Here is a 27630-nt window from a genome sequence, read left to right as displayed (position 1 = left end):
GTAAAGAGCAAGTTGGCCGACTGTATTTCTGAGCTTGTGAGTGAGTGGAGGCAGGGCTCATTTGCATAATCATGAATCCGCATTTACTAAATTAAGCAAGGGTGTAGAGTTACATTCAAGCTATTATAAAAGCATGAATAATTTTTTTCACAGGATAAAACTTTTAAATACGTAATTTTGGTGATCAAAGATGAGTTTTAAGGGATAAAATGATTGCTTACAGGGGGGCAAGACAGACAGCTTTTTTATTTAGTTTTTTATCAACATTATATATTTCAAGACATACACATACAGTTCAACATTGTATTTTATTTGGAATAACATGCACTGACATCCACAACAATTTTGTATCAGTAGTATGTCAAAGGGTCTTAAATGACACATTAATAATAGTTTGAAGAGGGGATCATTAAAATTGTATTTGTTGTTACAATTCATGCTTCTATCTTTGAATATAGTGGATAAATATAATTAAAATGGCCTCTCGTCTCATCTAGCATGCAGAAAGTTTACAAATTTAACTGGACAGTGAGAATTACAAGTTGTGCTATCTTGTTTTGGGCTTGTATTCATTCATGTATACTCATACTCATAATCACGTATATTCATATCTTGTATATATTAATCAGTGTGTAATCTATGCACTTATCCAGTCATTGTACAGTTGTCAACAGATGATGTGCAGCAGACAGAGCAGATCTGTTGAAACTACCGTGACTTGAAGAAGGTCCGTGACTATGGGTTCTCGTATGAGTATGAGTAGTCATAGTTGTAATCTCCATGGTCAGAATCATCCCAGAAATCTAGATTATTAACCTTACAAATATCTGTTTGGGTGATACTAATAATGACTATGACATAAAGTATGTAGATGCTTAGAAAAAAGCCGAAGCAGAATCTGTCTAGGCGATAAGCTAAGGCCACTTTACTCTCTTTCTCGTTGTCTTCTTTATCAAAGTTCTCCAAAAAGCTCACTATTTTCTGGAGTGAAGCCATCTCTGAAGCCGGATCACCAGACTTTGCTGTAATCACACCTGTATCTGTAAACACATACCACATTATTTATGTTATTGCAATACTGATCTAATAGAGCTTCAATTAAAGGTTGTGTGTTACATTTCTGTGCCACTACTGGCATCAAAAGGGATTTAAAAAAAATTAATTAAACGGCAGATCATTTGCACCAAAAACCTGATTTAATCACTAACCCGTCCCAATGTAACCAATCGCCATTTGCTCTGGAGTAGTGCTGCACCATGCATTCATTGATAAAGTCAATGGGCCCTGGAAATGGCTAATAAGTCAATAAGTGCTCCTCTGCTGCCGCCTACTGGTTATAGGGGTCATTTCATGTCTTTTTTTAAGTGTTTGTTTGCCACAAAGGGCTCTATCATACACCTGGCACAATGTGATGCCAGACGCGACACAAGTGTTGTTTGCTAGTTTCAGGCCGACGTAGTTCTCATTTTCATGTCCAGCTCGATGTTTAAATATCAAATGCACTGGCACCATCTGTTCAACCATAGGCGTCTGGTCTGAAAACCAGGTGTGTTCAGGAGCATTGTTGGAATGTTGCTATTTTGAGGAACTGAAAACGACTGCGCCATGCCTGGAGAAGCGCTCAGTCTTTCCTCCATGTAAACAGCGAATCCACCATGGTGTGAGCACAACTGGCTTTTAAAGGGAATGGGAGATGAGACTCTGATTGGTTTATTGCAAAACACAACCATGACTCATTAAGAGACTAGGGACAACACAGCAAAATCCCCAGAGTTAAATACACTCTACTCAGAGTACATATGGTCCCTCTCTACATAGAGTTAAAATAATTCTGAATGAGTGTTAAAGTTAATGAGATAATTTAGTGATTAATTAAGTAATGATTGAGCATTAGTGATGAACACCTGCTGTTAACAGAACAGAATCACTGAAGGACAGAGAAACACAAGAACTACTACTGACTTCAGCCACAGCCTTAGATGAATGACATTAAATCTCAGCAGAGGAGGATTAAACAACTCCACAAACAGCAGTACCAGCTTCACGCATTGCTAACCAGATTGACTTCATGTCTGTTATACGTCTACAGACGTATAAACATTGTTTTGTATGGAGGAGATGCAAGCAGCGCTGCTTTTGCTAGTTATGTATTGAGCCGTGTTTCCACCGCAGGAACTTTCTCCAGGAACTAGGGACTTTGGTATTTTTAAAAGTCTTTTGCAAGGTTCGTTCTATGTTCAGTAAATATCAGTCTTGCTCTTTCTGTCCGATGGCGCGCGTTGTCTGAACTCGCGACTGACAAGGGATGTCTTAGAGTGGGAGGGGCTTATGCATTTCACAGAATTATTAAGCAACCAATAGCAACCCACAACCATCCAACCAATAGAGGGTATGCATGCACTTTCCCGCTGGAACACGCCCCCTCAGCCTGACTGAGTGGCAGAAGAGTAGTAGTGGGAAGTTCAGATCATTTTACTGACTCGGATCTTTGAGTCTCGTTCAGCAAAATGAACTAATCTTTTTTCGAGTCATTTCAAGTCATTTCGTTAATTTCAGAAAAATATAATTAAAATGACACGTTAAATAGCCCAACCCATCTAGTACTTATGAAAATGTTGATTACATTTGTAAAACTAAATAAAAATAAACTATAGGGTACTGCAACCAAAGCCAAATGATAATAAACTGAAACGTTTAATTATTAATTGATTAGTTGTTGGGTCAGGCTATTGCAGTCTAACTCTGTTAGTTCACCTCACCTCCTGATCAGAGACATTCTTTCTTTTGCAACTTCATATTTATCACGTTTGTTCTCCGCCTCTCGTGTCTTCGAACTCCTCGAGACGTTAGTTGTCGACTCGTCTGTGTCTGACTCTGATCTGGGGCTGGGCCTGGCCATGTGACACAGGTCCGGGAACAGAATGATTAGTTAATCTTTCGAGTCTCGAGTTCGGGTTTGAGTCTTTCGTTCTTCCTGTCAGTCCCATAGAGTCTATGCTGTCAGTAATGGAAACAGAAAAGATTCGTTCTTTCGAGTTCGGGTTTGAGTCTTTCGTTCTTCCTGTCAGTCCCATAGAGTCTATGCTGTCAGTAACGGAAACAGAAAAGATTGGTTCTTACGAGTCTTTCGGTTTGAGTCATTCATTCTTTTGCCAAGTGACTTGTCACTGTATTGAATACTAGTTCACAACCTTTTTACTAACAAGCACATAGTTATTTTTTATTTTTTTTAAATTTTTTTTATATATAATTCTCAGTTAATATCAGACATAAACAAATATGGGAAATATATTGACTATTCAAGTCTAACATCACAAATTCAAGTCAATTAGACTACTCATTTTGAATCATATAGCACAAACACACACACACACATACACACACACACACATACACATATATATATATATATATATATATATATATATATATATATATATATATATATATATATATATATATAGATAGATATAGATATAGATATATATATATATATATATATATATATATATATATATATATATATATATAGATAGATATAGATATAGATATAGATTATTATGTCTGTGTGTAATATGTTTTTGTATAGGTGCTAAAGGCCTATAAGCTATGTTACAAAGGTTTAGGTAACATTTTTAAACTGATTTTTATTCATTAATTACACAAGGACAAAAAAAATAATAATATAACTCAATAGAGAAAAATTAAATACAGTTGATTCAAAACGAGTAATAGTCTAATTGACTTGAATTTGTGATGTTAGACTTGAATAGTCAATATATTTCCCATATTTGTATATGTCTGATATTAACTGAGAATTATATATAAAAAAATAAAAATAAAATAAAAAAATAACTACGTGCTTGTTAGTAAAAAGGTTGTGAACTAGTGTTCAATACGGTGACAAGTCACGTGGCAAAAGAACGAATGACTCAAACGTCAAACCCGAAAGACTCGTAAGAACTAATCTTTTCTGTTTCCGCTACTGACAGCATAGACTCTATGGGACTGACAGGAAGAACGAAAGACTCAAAACCGAACTCGAGACTCGAGACTCGAAAGATGAACTAATCATTTTTGTTGTTTCCAGTACAGATTCAGCATAATGCGCATGTGCGGTCAACACAAAATGAACGAATCACTCTCTGAGACAACTCGGTAGTCCCGAGTCATATTAAAGATTCGTTCAAAATGAACGAATCGTTCATGAACGACACATCACTAGAAGAGCTGAGCATTACTGGAGTTAATAGGGGAAAACACAAGTAAAACAAACGGTTATCAGTTTAAACTAAAGGTTAGACTCCATATAGTGTTCCTTACAACTAACTAAAGATCCAGTGATCCATGGATATTGACATGCAGCCATGAATCGTGTTTTCCTGACATTTACATAAGCCTGATTTCGATACATAAATATTTATCTCCGTCAGTCGTCACAATTTCGTGAGTGAATCCCACATGTATATGCGAATGGGCCTGTATATTGAAGCGTTGTCAAGAATGGAAAACAAAAGTTTTATTCAAATTTTGAATATATTATAGGCCTCTTAATTATGTTTTATATTGTCTAGACAGCGCGCAAAGAGCGCTCCCTTTATAATCACTGAAAGCTGTCACTCCTTCAATGAGCGTAATCTCACACAGTCCCGTTATATTAATCAGTGAAGCTGATGGCACAATGAATCTCTTATTTACATCATGTCTACACTTAGAGAGGATTAGCGCGCGTGCAGAACTCAGCACTGGACAAACACTTGAGCGGTGAGTGGATTCTAACTTCAACACCTGTGATTGGCCATTGCATTCAAGAAATCAACAAACATGTCTGTGATTGGCTACATTACTCACCGAAGCGAAAACAAGTTGAAAATTGAATCAGTTGACGAGCGCAAATACAGATACGCACTGGATCTTCTTCGCTAATAATATGCTCTTATTAAGAATAAAACATATATTATATATATATATATATATATATATATATATATATATATATATATATATATATATATATATAACACTGACATCCTACAGGGTTCCTACGGGGTTTGGAAAAGTATGGAAAAGTATGGAATTTGATTTGAGTAATTTCCAGGTCTGGAAAAGTATGGAAAAAATAAATCAGAGTATGGAAAAATATTTATGTTTCCAGACTATTGTCCCTATTTCATTTTCTAAATATAAAATTAAGAATTTCTAAATGTATATAATAAATATATACACAATCGTTTTTTTCAATGAATGAAAAACTTGTAGCCTAGCTATGGCAGTAAAGGTCAGACCTGTGTGCAGGGGCGTAAATCACGGGGGGGACGGGGGGGACAGGACCCCCCCAATCTGAGGGCTGCCCCCTCCCCTAAAAACCATGCTGAGTATTGTCAATAATATAATGATATATACTTAAAATAAATGTGTAAGTAGTAAAACGATACAAAAGCAAACGGGACAAAAAATGCGTTTAATTTTAGAAACATTTTGAGTCCCCCCTCCCCCCTTGCCCCACAGTGGTTTGATCCACCGCGCACCTAACGTTACCCATAGAACGTAAAAAAAACTACCACACAAGTTTGGGGAGAGAACAAAGCTCTTCAGACAGCAGTTGTGAAACTCCAGTAAGCTGTCAATGCTATTTTATTCACTTTAAACATCAGATGAATTGACTCTTTTCTCTTTAATACAGATTAGGCAAAACACTGTTAATATCACTTGCCCACCGCGGCACCGCCCCGGGCCACCGTCGTTTTCATTTTTATAGTAATAAAATAATTTTGTTTAGTTAGAGAACAGACACAACAATTAAAAACTGAACGTGTCTGCTCAATACAGCACGAGCCGAACGAGAGTCAGATTTCATTCATCACTAGAGCAAACAGCTGACAGACAAGATGATCGCGGAAGATTTGGTTTCAAAGCGAAATGTAAAAGTGCCTATTTAAGGGAGTGTGTCATTGTACTGTTTTCTTGCTGTGTTTTTCATTAAGAATAATAGACTAATGAACCCATAATTTAAGCAACCCACCCTCGAATTGGCGCTAATTCTAAACCTAAAGTATATGCGCACGGCGCTCTGTCAGATCTGTGTTGGGTTTTGCTCAATATTATAATAAGTGGCAGAACAGAGGGCTTGCTGCAGTTGAATATGTAAAGATCTGAATATCATAGTATAAAATACTATGTGATAGGGCTGGGCGATATATATCGTGAGATTGTTATGCGCTTCTCATCAGTAAAGCCGGTTAATTGATTAGTAGTAAATCGCCTTCACCTGCTTTCAGATGGAGTGGCATTTACTACAAAGCTAAAACTCCAGTGTTAAATTAAGAAAGAAGTTAGAGAAGTTAGTAAGATAATTAAGTGATTAATTTAGTGATGATTGAGCATTATTGAAGACACCTGATGTTAACAAGCAGAATCACTGAAGGAGAAAATCATAAATTGTAAGCCACCGTTATGGGGATGGGTGTGTGCATTAGTTGGGCTCTTGACCCTTATATTCTTAACATTAGATTTTGTTTGTCTGCTGTTATTGATTTATAACAGTCAAATTAACAAAGAAAACTGTGATCTGATAGTATTTGCTATTTTTTGACATAATCATGCTGTGATCCGAAAAAAAAACTTTTTGAGATAGTTTGGTTTAACTTGTTAGCAGCAGTTTTGTGATTGTACAGCATGCAATTATCATTTTTTTCTTATAAGCCAGAATATTTAAGAAACATTGTTCTGATCAAAAGACTTTCAAATTAATTTATTTAGAAACACAGACATCAATGATCAGCCTGTGAATCTCAACAATGGTGACAATAATAAAGCATGTTGCAGTGGCTACCACCAATCACAACTCATTAATGGCTCCCATCATGCATTGCGGTATGAATAAATTATGATCTGAATTGTCTATGTAATTTTCTTATCCTAGTTGAATATTCTGCTCGTCACCATTGTTGAGATGCATAGACTGAATCTTGACTTCTGTGTGTGTCTAAAAGAAAGACATTGTTTTTTTAAACAACTTTTAAGAAATCCTTTGTATTATATCTAAAACTTCTGGCAGTTATAATTCAAATACAGCAGCCAGACAAAAATCTAAAGTTAATAACATAAGGGTCAAGAGCCCAACTAAAGCAAACACCCATCCCCATAACGGTGGCTTACAATTTGAGATTTTCTCCTTCAGAGATTCTGCTTGTTATCATCAGGTGTCTTCAATAATGATCAATCATCACTAAATTAATCACTTAATTATCTCATTACCTTCAACACTCTTGAGTGGACTCATATACACTCCCAAGAGTGTTAATTTAACACTGGAGTTTTTGCTGTGTACAAAGAGCCGTAGTTAACTGACAAGTTGAGCCATATCGCATTAATTATCGCTGGCGATACGTCCGCGATATTAATGCGATATGGCTCAGCTTGTCAGTTAACTACGGCTCTTTGTAGTAAATGCCGCTCCATCTGAAAGCAGGTGAAGGCGATTTACTACTAATCAATTAACCGGCTTTACTGATGAGATGCGCATAACAATCTCACGATATATATCGCCCAGCCCTACTATGTGAATTAACAGATTTTTTGTTTGATTCTGTTGTGAAAATTGTTAGTTTTTAATGTGACCATCATGGTGATCAGTGTTTTCTTTAGTTGGGCAGTTTGATGACGTTTTAACGTTAGTGTTTCTCTGGCTGCTGTAACTGAGTTTGTTATGGCAAGAAAAGCAAGAGTAAACACAATTAGATGCTGTCGGCTGCTCGATGTCGAGAATATGATCATTGTATAATGATTTAATTCATTGATTTTACGACTGAGTTTGAGCAATATCCTATTAACTTTTTTTATTGTGATTTTAGAGAAGATCCAACACTGTTTTAATCAGAAAAGCTGAATAAGTTTTGAAATCGATTGTACACTAATCACTTCTAACTCCTGCGAGATGAACTCACACACAGACATCAAGAATCTGCCTATGAATCTCAACAATGGTGACATGCTTCATGCCACAATGCATTCTGGGAGCCATAGATGAGTTTTGCGTGATGCACCCAGAATGCATTGTGGCATGTCACCATTGTTAAGATTCATAGGCTGATTCTTGATGTCTATGTGTGAGTAAAACTCGCAGGAGTTAGAAGTGCTTATTGTGTGATGTGTTAGTAAACCGCAGTACAAATCTTATGTAAAAATGTTTTGATAATTGTTTAGTTTCTCTGATGATAACTTTGCTGGATCTTCTGCCCTAGAATCACAAGTCTCCTATAATCAATGACTTTCAGGGGATCAGCAAATAAGGCACTATATGATGATAACAACTGTATCATAAACAACAAGCGTCAAGATTTTCTTGCCATTTTCACCGTAACGAACAGTTACAGCAGCCAGAGAAAATCTTATGTTAGTAAGTCAAGGGTCAAGAGCCCAATTAAAGCAAACACTAATCACAATAATGGTAACTTCAAACAACTTTAATTTTCAATAAAACATCAACATCTAAACCTCAATAAGAGCTTCTGTAGTCGTCTGATAGAAATAAAGTCAGTCTGGTTAGTAATGTGTGAAGCTGGTAATGCTGTTTGTGGAGTTGTTTAATCCTCCTCTGCTGAGATCTTCAGAGATTGAATGTCTTTTTAATAGTCAGTCATAGTTCTTGTGTTTTTCTTTTTCTCTTTCCTTCAGTGATTCTACTCATTATCATCAGGTGTTCACCACTAATGGTCAATTATCACTTAATTAATCTCTTAATTATCTCATTAACTTTAACACTGATTCAGTGTTACTTTAACACTCTGTAGAGTGGGACCATATGTTCTCTGAGCAGTGTTAATTTAACTCTGGGGATTTTACTGTGTGTCCCCTTCAAAAATTGCTCTTGAGAAATTTCATGTTTATCGTCCCCCCCAACTGTTAGATGAAATTTACGCCCCTGCCTGTGTGTTCCTTCCTTTCCTCAGTTCAACAGTGGTTAACACTGCACTTTGTAGTTTGAGAAAGCAAGTTGGGTTTGAGGATAAAACAGAGTCGATAGTGGAGTCCTTAAAGGAATAGTACACCCAAAATGAAAATTTGTCATTTATTTACCCCCATGTCTTTCAAAACCATAAGACTTTATTATATTAACATTTTTAATATTTTAAATCTGAGAGATTTCAGTCCCTTTATTAAAGGACTAGTTCACCCCAAAATAAAAATGTCCTAATCATTTACTCACCTCAATGCCATCCAAGATATCCATGACTTACTTTCTTCAGTGAAAGATAAATTAAGTTTTTGAGTTGGTGCCATTTTGGATGGCATTGAGGTGAATTGAGTTGGCATTGAGTAAATGATTAGGACATTTTCATTTTGAGGTGAACTAATCCTTTAAATATCTTCATGTGTCCAAGATTTCCAAGATTAACAAAAGTCTTATTAGTTTAGAATGACATGAGGGTAAGTAAATTATGATAGAAATTACATTTTTGGGTAAATTAATAACCCTTTAAAAAAATTGTGACTGATTTAGCATTTTGATCGTTAAGGTCACAAAAGGCACAATTTTAATATAGGATTTCTAAATATTAGATATCCTACATAGAGGTTTTGACTCAGAGTGTAACAGACTTGTCGGTGCCGAAAGCATTGTGGGTAAGTGCGTCGCCATGTAGTGCTGTTGTGCTTCGGGAGACCCGGGTTCGAGTCCTGCCTCATGGACTTTTCCCAATCCCGCCCCCCTCTCTCTCCCTCCTTACTTCCTGTCTAGCTACTTTCCTATCCTAATAAAAGGCAAAAACGCCAATACTAAATCTTTAGAATGTAACACTTGTTAGCAGTTGAATTTGAAAACGTTTTATCCGAACAAGTTAAATATGGTCGGAAAAATCTGTAGGAAGTCTGGAAATTCGAGTCTGGAAAAGTATGGAATTTTGAAATGAAAATTGTGTAGGAACCCTGATCCTAGACCAGCAGGTATGGGCAGTTTTTCCTCTAAAAGCGACCAGTAGCAGAAGCAGCAGCGGCAGTGGTTTGAGTGAGAAAATTACACGCTATTATCAAGTCTGTCTCCCTCGGCCCGGAGGGGAGCACAGGGATGTCCAAGGGAGGGCCAAGACCCCACCTCTGGCGCCGGGCCTGGTTTTGTGTGTTTTTCGCGGCATTCACATTGAAAACCAATGCTGCCTCTCAGTCTTTTTGCCACACCCTACACTCAGATATACGTCACAATAGGGAAGAAAAGACTTGCGCAAGGTTCTGTTTTATGCTGATTTGCACTATTTGTTTGTTTCAAAACTTAATTAATATAATAAGCTCAATTAAGCAAACTAGCCTGTGTGTTTACGGTAATCTCTTACCTTTCTCCTGGTCCAGGCTGTCATGTTGTGTTTTGCTGTTGTTGGATGGATGAACCTTGGCGGAGCGTCGTCTACACAGCAGGAAGCTGTCCTCTACAGACAGACGTGTCAGCACTATGGACATCAGCATACTCAAAACCAGACACACCAGACAGAAACTGAAGTGATAGTCTTTAGAGGAGGAAACAAAGAAAATGCCATTTACATCATGATCTTAATCTATTAAAATAACGCCCTTTTCAAAGTATGTCCTAATGCATAGGCAGTATAAAGATCTGACCTGTTTACATCACTACAGTATAACTTTACAAACATACCACCAACAATCTGCAGTGTTTTGTTTAAAATTGAGCCGTTTTTTTCCTCTCTGTTCTTACTTACGGAGGAGAGGGCTGCAGTTGCCCCCGTTAGGAAGGTGATCATTGAGGATGAGGAGGAACATGGTGAAGCTCAGGACCAAAGTGACTTTAAAAGAGTTGCGTTCTCCTCCTTCAAATGGCAGAGCAAAGCTGACCAGGTCAGCCAGCATTATTAGTGCACTGGGCAGGATCAGGGTCACAATAGCACCAAAGGGGTTAATAGACAGAGCCACCTGTTCAAAGACCAAAAGCCATTCATTAACAAACAATTAAAGGTTCATGTCCTCACTTCACAAGTTAGACCATTACTGTCTGTTTTCTTCGACTGGCATCCTTCTAGCATTCAGTTTACACGATTCTATGTTTTTATTAGCATTTTAAATTTATGTAGAATATTTAATCTATTATTAATAATATTAATAATAATACTACATTTATAATAATATCCTTTATGATAAAATATATATTATTACAGTAATATCACACTCAAAATAATGACATTGTATTGAATAGCATGAATAGCAGCACAGCGAAAATATATTAAAAGCGGGCTCTAATGCTATTTCATGCATTCTGCTTTATTTACACTGTTAAATATTTGATTCTCGTGCTAAAAATGAACAAATTTTCAAAAAATTAGTTGGACACAGGATTCAAACAAGTTTCGAAAAAGTTTTCTTTTAGTATGGCCCTGTATGACGTCATAAAGGGAGGAATTCCTTATATGGGCACTTCTCCCAGATGAGCGCGCGCACACACACACACACACACACACACACACACACACGCATGTATCAACCAGAGCGAGAGCAAAAGCTTCCATCAACGAGCTTCATTCGGGTTTAAATTAAGCTCGCTGATGACCCCCTGATGGCCCCTAAGGATCATTTCTGCTTTGCGGGTTCAAGGTAACACTGACAAACTTGATAAGTGGGTTAGAATTGAATAATTCAGTTACTTGGAGATAAACACGTTCTGATGAAACCTCAACTTTGTGAACTTCCAAAGTCTGCCATTCTCCTCCAGAACCGGGAACCAAAGACACATTATCAGCAATCTGGAGTTTGAGCGCACAAACTAGATCAAACAAACAAACAAACAAGACAAATATTCTTCTTTACAAATATAACTTCCACAGCAGCCACTGACTGCTGTAGTTCCACCTTAAACAGGCCAGGAGATATTTAAATTAATTCCCTGTCATTCTTATCAATGCAAACCTCTCTCCTTTCTATGGCTATTATAAACCATATTTACAAAACTCTATTTGCTTAGGGCAAACTATGGAAGGCAGGCACAGATAATACACTTCCAAACAATTATTATCTTACTTTTCTGGCTCCATCCATTGATGGCTACAGGACATTCTCCAGTCACAAAGGGGTAGCTGAATAGGTTGATTTCACAGCTCACCGTTGTGAACAAAAACACTGCATGTTCCACAGTCCCATCCCTCCTCACCTGCACATCCTTAGTGTACGGCTCCACGGTTGTGTCTACTCTGAGAGCAGAGAGAGAGAGAGAGAGAGAGAATGAGAGAGATTATGGCATCTTAACTGCGTCAGAAATCAAACAGGGATTGCAATAATAACGCCACAGAATATTGTTTCTATATGTGGTGGGAATAAGTATCTGCCATCTTGATACGAACGATATTGCCAAAAGTATTGGGACACCCCTCCAAATCATTGAATTCAGGTGTTCAATCACTTCCATGGCCACAGGTGCATAACATCAAGCACCTAGTCATGCAGACGCTTCTACAAACATTTGTGAAAGAATGGGTCGCTCTCAGGAGCTCAGTGAATTCAAGCGTGGTACTGTTATAGGTTGCCACCTGTGCAATAAGTCCATTCGTGAAATTTCCTCACAACTAAATATTCCACACTCAACTGTTAGTGGTATTATAACAAAGTGGAAGCAATTGGGAACAACAACAACTCGTAACAACAGGCCACGTAAAATCACAGAGCGGGGTCAGCACATGCTGTGGATCACTGACTGGTACTTGCCTGTCTGCATTGTGTCAAGTGTAAAGTTTGGTGGAGGGGGATTATGGTGTGGGGTTGTTTTTCAGGGGTTGGGCTTCGCCCCTTAGTTCCCGTGAAAGGAACTCTTAATGCTTCAGTATCCCAAGACCTTTTGGACATTGTGGGAAGAGTTTGGGGATGGCCCCTTCCTGTTTCAACATGACTGCGCACCAGTGCACAAAGCAAGGTCCATAAAGACATGGATGAGCGAGTTTGGTGTGGAGGAACTTGGGGATGAATTAGAGCGGAGACTGAGAGCCAGGCCTTCTCGTCCAACATCAGTGCCTGACCTCACAAATGCGCTTCTAGAAGAATGGTCAAAAATTCCCATAAACACACTCCTAAACCTTGTGGAAAGCCTTCCCAGAAGAGTTGAAGCTGTTTTAGCTGCAAAGGGTGGGCCAACTCCATATTAAACCCTACAGATTAAGAATGGGATGTCATTAAAGTTCACGTGCATGTAAAGACAGCGTCCCAAAACTTTTGGCAATGTATGTACAAATATTCTATTCCAGGCCATGTTGAAGAATGTGGAGCTCAGTGGCTCTTAACCCAAAACTGGTATGGTTTCATAGGTATCAGCCATAGTTGTTCAGGCTGAAAATGCCCTATTAAAACGGCTCAATTATTAGAATATGTGCCACAAATCATCATCAGCCTTGAGTTCAAACTCACGAATTGTCCAAAACTATCCCAGGAATCCAGATTTTATCAACAGGTAAAATAATTGTTGGAAATCTAGATCTCTCTTGCATCCATCCAAGATCAGGATCCTTCCATTCCTGTAGGGCAGAACATTTTGTCCAACAGTTTTAATGAAATAAACAGCCTCTCATTTTGTTTTACAATATAACACCGCTCTTTACAATGCTTGATTCTGATTGGCCAATTACAGTATGCTAAAGTACACTCCTAATTTTTTAAAAAGTAAATGAAATATGTTTCTAATTATTAATTTACTTTACAAGTAGCTGCATAATAAGCTGTGCTAAAACTCTTACACTCGAAGCACTCTTGCACGTGTGACATTATAACTGTACAGTATATTATACACTATTATAATATATGATATGATATATTATACAGTAATATCCCTAACAATAATGCTGTTGTATTGAATATCACCACAGCTGCTGCTGTGCTAAAACTCAGTATAACAGCACTCTTGCTCATGTCCTATATTATATTGTATAATATAATATAATATCAGGTAACGGAATGTTTGCAGGTGACAATCACTGTAAGCTAAAAGGTTTTTGAAGGAGATTTTAATGACATTGTCTTCTCACCATGTTTATCTTGATACGGCTGGTCATTTCCATGCCCTTTGTATCCTAAGATGCAAGATGACAGAATGATGAGATATAGTATGTTTGTGTTTTTCAAAGGCGATCAACAAGACAAGCGTGACACTTACGAAAGACAGTGTCTCATATTGTATGGAAGTGATGTTTACTACGATGGTACAGTTATCGTTCTGTGGCGCGCTGAACAGCTCTTTAGCAACCCGAGCATTTGCCAGACAGCGACGATCACAGGCCGCCTCTGAGGAGTTACCAGCAGCGAACACTGTAGCGCCAGATGAACCTGTTATGAACCACATGAAAATGTCAATCAAAGAGACCATGTTGACCATGATGGAGTTCACTCATTTAGACATGCAAAAAGAACAGCTATAATACAACTGAATAAACAATCTGCACTGTAACTGTCACTGAAATCAGAAAATTTGTGACATTGACTACTGACTACTGTTACTAAAAGCCTTGTTAAGACTGTCAATTCAAATCAAATTTTTGTACATATCCGATTGGAATCCGATTGAAAAAGTGTGAACAGCAAAAAAAAAAAAATGAAATACAATCGAAATATGATGAAATCCATTTCAAACTACATTCATATGTGGTTTTAAATCCTTGTTTGTTCAGACTGTCAGTCCAAATCCGATTTAGTGCATATCCGATTGCAAGTGTGGTATGATGTCAGTCATGAAACTACTCATTAACACAGGGGTCCTCCAGAAGGTTCTAAGGGGTCCCCAGAAAATTTCAGAAAATAAAAGGACAAAGCAAAAATGGATAAAGTGCAGACAAGACACAAGTGTTTTTTCGTACTGGTTTCGAAATGGTTAAAAAACAAAAATATAAAAGTGAGGTGAGCAACGCTATGTATTTTGCCACCTTCTCGCGCACTGTCATTACCAAGCAACAGGGTAAACAGTGGCTGCATTGACGCAAACGCATCCCAGTACGGACCCAAATAATATAATCTGAACACAGTCCAGCGAGGGCAAAGGGAGGGGGGAGCAATCGAACCAAGTGTGAAAGCACCTAAAAAAGTAAAGGGTCAAGAGCCCAACTAAAGCAAACACTGATAACAATAATGGTGAACAAACTAAACTTATTTTCAATAAAACATCTAAACCTCTGTTAATTCTCAATAAGAGCTTCTGTAGTCGTCTGACAGAAATAAAGTCAATCTGGTTAGTAATGCGTGAAGCTGGTAATGCTGTTTGTGGAGTTGTTTAATCCTCCTCTGCTGAGATTTAATGTCTTCTTTTATCTTCAATTGATTTCATAAGCGACCATTAACATGATTGCATCATCGGGTTTAGATCATTTCAGATGGACAGGGAAAATACTAAAACATTCTCAAATTCCAGTAAAATGTTCTATTATTTTACTCCAAATCTTATGCTGATAATAACATTTGATCTAGTCTCAGACTCTATATTCATCTATAAAAAAATCTATGTCATCCTTTTGAAAAAAAGGCGTATTTATCATGTGTATTATAAATAAAAGCACATGGTATTTAAATGACAATGTGTATTTATTGCAGCTGGAGAAATAGTTTACCAAGTAACGATGAACAGAGGAGGAGCAGCAAAGAGATCCTGTGCTGAAGAACCATTTCAGCTCCTACAAACAACAACAAAAACAAGCACTTACACACTCATCATTTGTAATAAGAATGTAAAACTGATAAATGTTTACCTTTGCTGGCAAATGCTAAACAATTATCTCCCATGCAGGTCAGATTCCTACAAACGTCAGCTGTGACTTTTTACAGTTTCTGAGGGAAACAAGACCATTTGGCTCTTTTAAAGGGCCACAGCTCTTTGAAAATGACACGAATGTTGTTATGTAAGGCAAACAAATCTCATATCTGTACCTGAAATGCCTATTTGATCCTATATTTTGTGTAAGCTTGTCTTGTTAGTAGGTCTATAGATAATGAGATTTAATAAGATCTCAGCATTCATTTTATTGTTAAACATCACAACAGAGCAGTAATTACTTGCAGGGCTTTGAGCCGTCACACGGTCAAATCTAAACTGCTTGACAAAGGCACAGGAGGCCGTACATGAGGACAATCACTGCACATCAGCAAACACTTCCACTGGGGGTTTAATTATGTTTGATGGCACACAAGGATACACCTATACAGATTATTAAAAGAATGGCCTCACTTTACATTGTCCTAAAGGACAACGCAGCTCTATCATATATCGTTTGTTTTCATACCAGCCTGACATATTCATCATATTTGTGATGAATTAGTGTGTTACTAATAACAAATAATAAACCCACAATGGTGGGTCTCCAAGTGAGTGATTCTTTGTGAAATCTGTCCCTCAATACAATTATCTTATTTGTAATTAATGTGGGCATTTTAATGAATGAACAATCTCAATCAATATGCAAACATCGAACAGAAAATATATATATGAATAGGCACCCAAATACCTAATTTGATTTACTGATACAAGAAAATTAAAGCTGCAAGCAGCGATGAAAGGGTCCTCGCACCCGGGGTCACTGCCACACATTGGCCTCAGGAACACTTTGAATAGTGTTATATAATTTTGGCATGTAGATGTCTTCGGGCCAGGACTCTTATCAAACATGTGAAGTTTGGGGCAGATCGGACATTGTATGCCTGAGTTACAACAACTTCCTGTTTCATGGCAAAACATCAGAATTTGTCAGGCCGCCGCGAACACGCCCTTCAGCGAAAACTCAAGATCTTCACAATTTAACATCACCAAGGCCTTAAGAGTAGACTGACCCCATATAAGTTGTTGATCTGATTCAATCTCTATGAGGAGTTTGTTAAAGTAGTCTACAACGTCTAGAAATGGCAAAAACTGCACAAATTTTGCAGAGAAAATTCTAAATATCTCACTTCCTGTTGGTTTTAAAATTTGACACTTGGGGCTTTGTTGTAGCTATTGGGCTTCTACATGTGTAAGTACCGAATTTCATACATAAAATGTAGCACAGGGCAAGCCATTTTGCCACACCTAATTCTGAAACCCATATCAGAGGTATATTTTCACCACTTCTGACGTGTGTGCAAAGTTTAATGAGTTTTCAAGCATGTTTAGGCCCTCAAATTTATTTTGGAGAATAAGAATGATAGACTGAGCAAATCACACTATCGGTGCTCGGGCTCTAATAAACGTTAAAAATGCTGAATAGCTCCCTCTAGTGTAAAAAACACAGAATTACAAAAACACAGGCATAATTATGAAAAGCACAAAGCACTAAACGGAAATTTGTGAAAATAGACTATTTTAAGAGTGAACATATTAATATAATTAAGCCCTTATTCAATAAGCAATAAGAATCTCCATTAAAATCCACACCATTTTTTACATACATCTTTCACAAAAATATGGACTATGTAGAAGCCTAGTTTTATATAGCCTAACTTTAATTCAAATATTACAAGTGTAATTAATGTAATGGTGTCAAGACTGCATGGTAATAATGCTGAAGTGATTGTTTTAGCTCAAATGAATCTCAGACAAACACATAATAACACACTTGGCTATAGCAACAGGTAAATTCATTATACAAGTCTATTTTTGTTTCAAAAGTCGTACAATGTCTACACGTCGTGGACAATTAAGCGTTCTGATTGGCTGAGAGTCTACCAATCACATCGCAGAATGTTAAGTGTAGCCTCCAGTCGCAGAAGAGAGACGCTGCATACATTAGTTTATCGAAGGCAACGTTTTTATTGACTAGGGATGTCATATGATCGTCTGTATAGGCTGCATAGTATATACAGGGGCATGTTCAAAGCTCAAATCGGTGCGCAACGTTTTGCTACGGTTTCCGGTTCCTGGAAACGGTGTGAAACGGCTTTGAGATGCGTTTTCTCTCGTTTGGTGGGTGTGTCAAAGATGTCTGCCCAATCAGCAGCAACATGTAAATAAACCACGTGGTATTAAAGAGACAGCTCGCACAATGGGTCCAAGTAAAGTTGTTCACAAATGTGTCCACTGCACCTCAGTATACGCAACAATTGAAGATATTAGAAGATGTGATTGTCGTAAGAGTTTTATAGTAAAAATATAGTATATTAATATGATAATGTAGTTGTTTATATTTTTAGCTTCATTGCAAGGCAAGTTTATTTATATACCAAATTGCATACACAATGGAAATAAGTGCTTTACATAAAAATTTGAAAGAAAATACAAGGTATTAAAAAGGAAGAACTAGAAATAAAATGATTTAAATTTGAATTGATTACCAGGAGATAAAAAAGTTAATCAAATGGAATGGGGATGTTGTCTTTTATTCTGGACGGCAGTGATTGCATGCATTTTGCAGTAGCTATTAAACACGTATTTATATTGATTTCATTGGGCTCCGAAAATTCCCCAAAAAGAGCAAAGAATGGCCTTCTCAGCCATAGATATACATAATAAAGATGTCTCGTCCGCGCTGCTGGCCAATGGAGGTCGACGTCCGCACCTGGCGGCCATCTTGTCACAGGCAGCTCGCTCACTCGTAACATTGTTTTCATGGGTGCTTGCACTTTTTACATAACCATAACTTGCTCAATTTTCTACCGATTTTCAAACTGTTTGGTTTGTTATAAACGTCAGAGATGTAGTTATGACACTGCATACTTATGAAAAATTATTCATAATTTGTTCAAGCATCCATAATTATAGCCACGTTAATAACGTAGAAACCAAACCATTTGTAAATCCGTTAAGAATTCATTGAGATAAGAGTATTTGTGTTCATGCAGATCACTCGCCTTACATCAGGTACCACAGAGCCCTGCCTGTGACAAGATGGCCGCCGGTGAAGACATCTAGCCTTTATTATGGATATCTATTTTCTCAGCTGCCATAGTTGCAACTCTTGCGTCATCAGAACAGGGTGTTCAACGCAGCACCGTTTCCGTTTAAAAAACGCTTTGTCGGGGCTGAACGCAGCCCTGGCGTTGTATGTTGTGACATTTGATATGTCATACCTGACTAATACTTATCTAAATTACATTGTTACCCCAATTAAAAAACTTAATATAGTAATTTAACCACCTGGCATAACAAAAGCATTCCTCAACCTACATATTTAAAACGCTCTTATTAACCAAATTTAAATACGAAGACATGAAATAACAAAAGGAAAATATTAAATGCAAGACAATCCGACTGAAAGAACACTTCATGCAACAAAGAAAACCAAGTTGTATTTGAGAATAACCGCTGGTTTTTGATTATTATATTTTCATGACGATTAGAACACGTGACTGGTTATAGTGACATTTTAATAACAAACTGAGTTAGATTAGCATCACTGAACTCATAGAAATGTTCAGAACTGCTCCATTTAAACGAACAGATATCAATTCATATTGTACATTAATGCTTACAAAAGAGACCCCCCACCCACCCCCACAAAATAACAGACAAAACATCTCGCAGAAGCAGCCAATCACATTAAAGACGACGGAACATATATATAAAGCGATTCCTCTAATGAAAATAAAACATATCCTAACTACGCTTATATATTATATCAATTATAATACAGGGCTGCCAACTCGTTTCTTGCTTGAAACCCCAAATATTAACATTCTTCATTAACAATTATTCAGTTATTTGTAACAATGTCATTGTAAAACAAAAAAAGAAAAGTAGTTTCAATGTAGCTCGCTACTTTTTGATAGTAACTTGTAGTGTAGTTACTTTTTCAAAAGGGTAGCTTGAATGTAACTTAACTACTTTAACTTACAAGTAGCTTGTAAAGCTACAGTTTCAAAAGAGCCGCACAAAAGACAGAAGAGCAACAGACAGGACAGATCGAACGACAGACTGGACAGATAGAACAGGAACAGACAGATTTTACCCCTTTTTCTTCCCTGTAAAAGTATGCTGTAGGTTGATTGATGTATAATCAATTTGTTCTATTTAGACAAAATCATGCATCTATAAAGTGTTTTAAAATGGTGTGTGTGTGTGTGTCTATAGGATATACTGTATATACAAAGCGTCATATAGATGCATTAATGTTGTCTTAATAGACAGAATTAATTTTGTATCACTATACTTATCTATCAAAGGCAAAAAAGAAATACCGGTAATGCTGATGTGGAGAGTGTGTGTTCTATGGTGAACCACTGATATGAGTTGGGGGTGTGTGTATATATGTAAATATACACTTGTTTATTATAATATTTCTGAGTGCTGATGATGCAGATTAGACTAAAATTAAGCTTTAGCACACGACAAAGTTTTCATACCATCGTGTTACGCTACGTATTATTTGATAAGACGAATTTTAATAGTATTAATCAATTCTATTTTTTAACCGTTATATCAGGGGAGAGCGCGAACGCAGTCCCCCACTACCATAAATTGTGCAGTCGAGATTCCCGCATTTGGGGAATTCGCAAAGGTCAACAAAGCCTATGTGCAATGGCTAAGTCTCACCTTGGGTGAACCACCTTTTTGATCATGGTGTCTCCCCTGCCAGGTAAGTATGAATTGTACACGCGCCCTGAGGGAGACTCACTTCAGGAAACACGAGTCTCAGTGACGGTGAGCAAAAGATCACTCCACGCGAGCCAACTCCATGCAGACGAAGATCCCGTTTCCGCTAATATCGCTTAAAGTTTCGCTGCTACTTGAGCTTTAAACGCAGCAGAAACAACAAAAAATTTATCGTTTTATTTAGTAGCGAACACTTTCCCATGATGCAACACAAGCGTCCACCAGCCAATGGAACAACAGATGCTCAAAATCATATTTTAAGAACTCAATGATAAGATTACTAAAACCCAAGTCGAAAGAAAAAGTTATACAATTACATTTTTGGGGGTACAATGTTTGAAATGTATTGTTTTTCGACGATTTTATTAGTAAAAGATCTATGCGTGAGCGTGTTGTTTTAATACATCCCGCCAGAGGGCAGCAGATGCGCTTTGTTCATCCTAAATCAACGAAGAAGAAGAGTCACAGTCAGCTGTTGTGTTTGATTAACTGTCTGTGGAACACACACACGAACTTACAATAGTAGACTAAATATATATTTTTGAGAACAACCCGTGTCACTTCGGCAAGGTAATGTTACACGTATAAAAAGTTTTACGCTATTCTCAGCTGTCATAACAGCTCCATGAGGAAAAACAGACACATGTTCTAAATAAACAACGGCCAGAAATGAGCAGGAAGCGAGCGCTGATCGCAGACACCTTCTGCTTAGCGAAGAGACGCAGATGCGCCGCCGTTACCGGAGACAGTCACGGTAAGATCCTGTCGTGATGATCTATCATTGATTTAACTTACCCTTCAAAAACACACTTAACATTATAAAGTAAAGTTTCAGGCTGTCATCCTTAAAATATGACTTCTGTTTGGCTCCAGATATTAATTCATGCAATCAATTTCGCGTTATTATTCGCTGATTGTGTACGCCCGCTACTAGCCGCTAGTATTGTTTAATCGCAAACTGTTTTTGTGAAAATTTGACTCCTGTCACTCACTTGACGTTGACCAATAGCAAACCACCACTATCCCACTGTTGGCACTTTCGGCGGTGGACAGGGGTCAGCATGGGCACCCTGACTGCTCTCGGCTATGCCGCCCCATACACAACAAACTGCGATGCACTGTGTATTCTGACACCTTTCTATCAGAACCAGCATTAACTTCTTGAGCAATTTGAGCTACAGTAGCTCGTCTGTTTGATCGGACCACACGGGCCAGCCTTCGCTCCCCACGTGCATCAATGAGCCTTGGCCGTCCATGACCCTGTCGCCGGTTCACCACTATTCCTTCCTTGGAGCACTTTTGATAGAGACTGACCACTGCAGACCGGGAACATCCCACAAGAGCTGCAGTTTTGGAGATGCTCTGACCCAGTCGTCTAGCCATAACAATTTGGCCCTTGTCAAACTCACTCAAATCCTTATGCTTGCCCATTTTTCCTGCTTCTAACACACCAACTTTGAGGACAAAATGTTCACTTGCTGCCTAATATATCCCACCCACTAACAGGTGCCCTGATGAAGAGATAATCAGTGTTATTCACTTCACCTGTCAGTGGTGGTCATAATGTTATGCCTGATCGGTGTATATAAAATAGGTGCATCTCATCCAAGTAAGGAAATAATGGTGCAGTGTGGTGTTTGTTCAGCAGATGGAGTCGCTGATATCCGCTCAAGCTTGCAGAATCTCATGACACTGTTTTCACGCAAACTCTTCAACGACAGTCTCCCTCCAGTGGTCTTAAAACACCAGCTGTACAGTTTACACAGTGACAAGACCTCAGTGGACAAGCAGGTGGTAAGATGGAAAAAAAGTATACATCTTCACTCTGATTTTAATAGATGATTTAATAATAACCTTAGCACAGTTCTGTGGCCAGTTGCAAAAAAAACTGGTTATAACTTTAAGTTACTTAACCCTTATGCTCTGTTTGGTGGTGGTATAATATTTTTCCTTAGTAAATTACCTGTAGTGGCTGTAAATGGTTTTTTCCATCTATGATCTAAGTGGTTACATGCTTGCTTAATTAAACTTAATATATTTTTACTAGGGGTGTAGCGGTACACAAAACTGACGGTTCGGTACGTGCCTCGGTTTTGAAGTCACGGTTCGGTACAGCAGTTTTAGAAAATTGCTTTTTATTTATTTTTATTAAACAGTGGTTTACTGAACAAATTGTGGCTGTCCTTAAATGAATTCAATCATAACTAAAAGTTACTTTAAGATAATGCTGTAAACTATAGTAAGCTCTTACTTGCACATTACTATAATATTAAAGGTCCCATTCCGCATGATCCCATTGTTCAAACTTTAGTTAGTGTGTAATGTTGCTGTTAGAGCATAAATAATACCTGTAAAATTATAAAGCTCAAAGTTCAATGCCAAGCGAGATATTTTATTTAACAGAAGTTCCCTTTCAAAGCCTACAGCGAACGGCTGGCTTGGACTACATCCTGGTACTTCCTTCTTTAATTACGTCAGTAGAGCAGTAGAACAGACTAACCTCCGCCCACAAAGAAACGCGAAAAAGGGGGCGCGGTCTTGTTGCTGTCCCACGTGGGGAAGCGGACGTGTCGCGTGGAGAAAAGGAACTGTTGCGTTGAGTGTGTTTATCGCCATGTCATCGAGACGCTGTTATTTTCATTCAGGAGTCAAATCACCTTTGTTTGGCTTTCCCAGGGACGCTGTAGAGATTATTGAACGCATACATCTCTCCGTTAAGAGGCGTGACCTTTCCAACATGCGCTAAGCTGCTGTCGAATCACAACACAGGAACTGCTGGCACGTGCGCTAAGCTGCGGTCGAATTACAACACAGTAAGCGCTGGCACAATCAGAACTCGTTACGTGTTTCTGAAGGAGGGACTTCATAGAAAGAGGAAATCACCAGCCGTTTTTAGGACAGTGAAAACAGCGGTACACAGATAAGTACATTGTGTGAAAAATACTGTGTTTTTTTACACGCGAAACATGAACACATGTTATATTGCACACTGTAAACACAATCAAAGCTTCAAAAAAACACGAAGAACGGGACCTTTAAAGGGTAACTTCAGTGATTTAGCATTAGGCTTTGTATCAGTAGAAACCCAGTAGTATGTTCAAATTATGGTACTTTCCCCCCTCATATCCCCCTGAGACAAAATATTTATGTATTTTATGTCTGGAAAAAAGCCTCCGATGCTGCAAATATCATCATTTTGCGTCAACAGGGGATTTTTTGGCCAGAGACTATAGACTACAGCCAGTAGAAGGAGCCAGTTCCGCATGTTTTCAACCCGCCCACAGGGGAGAGATCTCACTTACTGAATGTAAATGTGCACGGCCACACAGGCATTCATAACGGAGCGGTACGTGGCAAAGCGATGTGTTCTCAGTGAATTTCTATGAAAGTTAAGCTTCCATAGGCATGAACTGGAAACGCGCCAGACTGGACACGCACTGTGCGGCCGTGAATGAATGCCGGTCGGCCCATTTTAGTTTTGGTTTCAAATTAGTGCCAATTCGGGGGCGGGTTGCTTGAATTGTGGGTTCATGAAAACACAACAACAAAACGGTGCGATGACATACTCGCTTATATAGGCACATTTGGCTTTGAAACCAAATCTTCCTCGATCATCTGGTCTGTCAGCTCTTCGCTCTCGTGATGAATGAAATCTGACTCCTGCCGTTCAGCTCGTGCTGTATTGAACAGACACGTTCCGTTTTTAATTGTAGTGTCTGTTCTCTATGATTTTATTACTATAAAAATCAAAACGATTGTAACTGGTAGGCGTGACTTGGGAGTGGCCTCGTAGGGCAGCGCAGCAAATGCATTCTGGGAGGTGTTGTCTTTCATCCATATGTATTTATCCATACATAAATGACCCAAATTTAAAAACACATTCATCTTTCCAGCGCTGAAGTACCCCTTTAAAAGTTAAAAACAGAGCCCAAATTAGCCTAAATTCAGTTGCTATTTTTAGATATAACTATCAACACTTAAATAACACATTGTATCATGTAAACTTCACATAAGGCAGTTTTTGCATTAACTTCAACTAATTATAAAATTATATTTTACTCCAATTCGTTGTTGAAGTATAATCATTTATACACAGTCATTTTCATGACAGATTAATTTAAACAGACATTGAATAATCAAGACATCAGTAACAGGTTCAGTAGAATATAATGAATATATAAGCTAATATAGTGCATATATTCAGTAAAGAGTTCATCTCTCGAGTGAACTAACAGCTGTGGACACTGAATGACTTCTGAGGTAAATATGAATCTACGTGACATTGTTTACAAGCTGTTTTATTGACGTCTCTCCACTGTTGAAACACTGATTGAGCGATTACACGACATATGATATTCTTCAGTAAGTTGTAATGTATCCTCGACATACCTTCTGATGTTCATTCATGTTTATTCTTTAGTAAGAGATGATCTCGTTCACACATACCGCCGCTTGAACTGACGCGCCTATACAGTGATCAGTCACACGTCAAAACAGCATTTATTGTTTGAATTTCGTGAAAACTTAATATGTTTGTTTGAGGACTCGGATTGAAGTATGTTCTGTGTGTAAAACAAGCTACTGTTAACCCTTTAAGACCTAAGGGTATTTTTACAATTAATTTTCCGCCAGGTGTTATTTACTAAAAAAGCTTGTAAAACATCAACCCTGTTGTGCACAGACAATTGACACACCTCTTTTTTTTCAAGACAAGTAGCACTGTCAGTATTTTTGTGTTGCATTGATGTCACCTGAATGTAAAATAAGTTTAGGGGACCATAAAGACAAATGAAAACATAAAACGGAAATTGAATCACTCAAATATTTATTGAAAACACACACAAATAAATAAAAGCTAAGCATATTTCCTCTGGAAAACAGTTTGTTCAAGTCTTTGGAGTCCTGGAACTCAGGAATAAACATGAGAACTTATACAGAACCAAAACTATTTACATTTTTCCAAAAAAAGTCCAGGCGCTTTTGGCCTCTTTGGATTTTGGATATTTACTGGTGCCAAGCCTCAAAACAGTTCCTATCTGGAACTTCTCCACAAACTTTCTTCTCAAACTTTTTCCTCAAACTTTCTCCACAAAACTGCAGCGCGTCTCTCTCTCTATCTCCTCAACACTAGCCGTGCGCCTCTCTCTCTCCACAATAACAGAGCTGTGGTAATGCGTAATGACGCACACCAACGTGGATGACGGATCAGCCTGTCATTGGTCAAACCCTCATCCAAAATGGCAGCTAGCATCGCGCTAGCGGCAAAAATGACGGAAAATTGATAAATTATGGACATCAAGTGGATATATCTTGGATGTAAGCGTTTTGATTTATTGCTGAACAACTCCAAAAAGATGCACATGTTCCAGGCTGGATAGAAAACCTTCTGTAAAGGCTATAAAGACACCAAAGACACCCCCGTGATGGCTAGCTCGTTAGCTTTCTGCTGGAAAAAACGGTAAGAAAATCGATCAAAGTTTCATGAAATAATATAGATATTTATCGGAGGTGCCGTGTGACGTCGTGGGCGATGCCGTCGGGCTCTGAGGGTTAAAGATTGCATTCGTACCGTTCGGTACACATGTGCACGTACCGTAAGGCCTGTACCGAAACGGTTCGGTACGAAAGCGTGTACCGTTACACCCCTACTTTTTACGCATGTGCTTAAAGGCCTTAAACACTTTAACCCTGGTAATTTCTGCTCGCAGCTATATGTATTTATTATTTTTAATGCTGCAAATTGGATTGCTCCAACAGAATTTCATTGTATAAACATATGCAATGACAATAAAGACCTAACCTAACCAAACATCATTTGGGGTCAAAAAGACACGCGTAAGGGTTAAACAGGTAGATTGGTCTAATTTGAATCGGAAAAGTAAGACTGATTGGCTAACTGCTAGTTGGTTGGACTAGTTCTTGGACTAGTGTGCTTATGCAACTGGTCTCTTCTGCTGCTCAGAATGAGTTGAGGGCGAACGGCGAGCTGCTGATGTTCCAGCTGGGCTTCGACTCTGAGGCTTTCGCTTTGGTGTTTGCTGAAGACTACAGAGCCAAAGTACGGCAGGGGGAAGCCGGTCGAGAAACGCTGGAAACGGTGGAGAAATTCCTGGCTAAACTAATTCCCGGCTGCTCCGATTTGAGTTTCAACAAAGAAAAGATGCTGAAAGAGTTCCTCTTCACAGACTCAGAGATCACGTAAGGGGACACAAAGGCTGGCGTGTCGTTCATTGTCTCGTGCACTCGATCTAAAGATGTTTTCTGGCTTGCAGGCAGCTGGTGAAATCGGGCGTCCTCACGGTGAGGGACGCAGGCAGCTGGTGGCTTTCGATCCCAAACTCCGGCAAATTCATCAAGTACTTCATTAAGGGTAGGTGTGTTTACCACAAGACTCAACAATAACAATCGCTACTGGATTATATCCAATCACAATTTTACAACAGGGCGCAAAGCTGTTCTTGGCATGGTGAAGAAATCCAAATACGGTGAAATCCTCAAGACTGAACTTGAGGGACGCCGCACAACTTCACAGGTCAAATTCCAGATGAAGTATCACATTCATGATATAGTTGGAGCAGAGTTAGTAGAATGGTAAGACCGCCGTATAAAGCAATACATTTGAGTTGTAATCTGAGGTCTGATGTCTAAAAGATGACTGTTTTGTGTCTGTTTGTAGCATACAGACAACATCAGGGACATTATTACGGTACGTGGACGGAAACATCAACTAACGGCTTCACTCACTTGCCTTGGATTGTACAGAATTCAATAAACTGTATGATGTATATATTGCCATATTATTTTGGTTACAAACAGAAGAATTAATGGGGCACAATATATTTAATAAAAGTTTGCCAAACCACACTTCAGTGTCAAATGGACTTGTATTCTTTTTTGGCATCACAGCTCAGGACAGTGACTTTTAGACTGGTTGCGTCTGAAATTGCACACTTCCCTACTATATAGTAGGTGAAAAACAGTATGTGACAAAAGTAGCATGTCTGAATTCACAGTACTCATAAAAGTGTAGTATCCTGATGACCTACTAAAAGGTTTTCATTTCTTCTTCCTAATTGGATTGGGAGATTGGACTAAAAAGACTTTAAACA

General features: G+C 38.2%; 2 protein-coding genes across 8 annotated transcripts; one reads left to right on the top strand and one right to left on the bottom strand.

The window, feature by feature from the left end:
* Nucleotides 1-219: 219 nt before the first annotated feature.
* LOC307129714 (5-hydroxytryptamine receptor 3A-like) lies at nt 220-21164 on the bottom strand. Of its 5 annotated transcripts, none has more exons than XM_079822374.1 (10): nt 15714-15794; nt 15576-15638; nt 14135-14304; nt 14007-14051; nt 13393-13499; nt 12019-12188; nt 11646-11764; nt 10710-10920; nt 10329-10499; nt 220-1040 (listed from the first exon to the last, which is right to left on the bottom strand). In XM_079822374.1, exons 1-10 carry the CDS (start codon nt 15745-15747, stop codon nt 736-738), a joined length of 1395 nt encoding a protein of 464 aa, XP_079678500.1. In that variant the 5' UTR covers nt 15748-15794; the 3' UTR covers nt 220-735. The 5 variants fall into 5 exon arrangements, with proteins under 5 accessions (XP_079678500.1, XP_079678501.1, XP_079678503.1 ...); XM_079822375.1 differs by lacking the exon at nt 15714-15794 and adding an exon at nt 20462-21164 and having other exon boundaries at nt 228-1040; XM_079822377.1 differs by lacking the exon at nt 15714-15794 and adding an exon at nt 20462-20733 and having other exon boundaries at nt 228-1040; nt 11673-11764.
* LOC307129744 (inactive serine/threonine-protein kinase 19) lies at nt 20972-27395 on the top strand. Of its 3 annotated transcripts, none has more exons than XM_079822420.1 (6): nt 20972-21275; nt 22170-22315; nt 26484-26719; nt 26794-26891; nt 26965-27112; nt 27198-27395. In XM_079822420.1, the coding sequence occupies exons 1-6, from the start codon at nt 21191-21193 to the stop codon at nt 27250-27252; spliced, it is 768 nt and encodes a 255-aa protein (XP_079678546.1). In that variant the 5' UTR covers nt 20972-21190; the 3' UTR covers nt 27253-27395. The 3 variants fall into 3 exon arrangements, with proteins under 3 accessions (XP_079678546.1, XP_079678545.1, XP_079678547.1); XM_079822419.1 differs by having other exon boundaries at nt 22167-22315; XM_079822421.1 differs by having other exon boundaries at nt 21148-21275; nt 22167-22312; nt 27198-27384.
* Nucleotides 27396-27630: the final 235 nt, after the last annotated feature.

This window comes from Gobio gobio, assembly GCF_949357685.1.
Source record: "Gobio gobio genome assembly, chromosome: 1".
NCBI lineage: Eukaryota > Metazoa > Chordata > Actinopteri > Cypriniformes > Gobionidae > Gobio > Gobio gobio.
The sequence above is the reverse complement of the archived record's forward strand: the minus strand, read 5'-3'. Positions and strand labels throughout refer to the sequence as shown.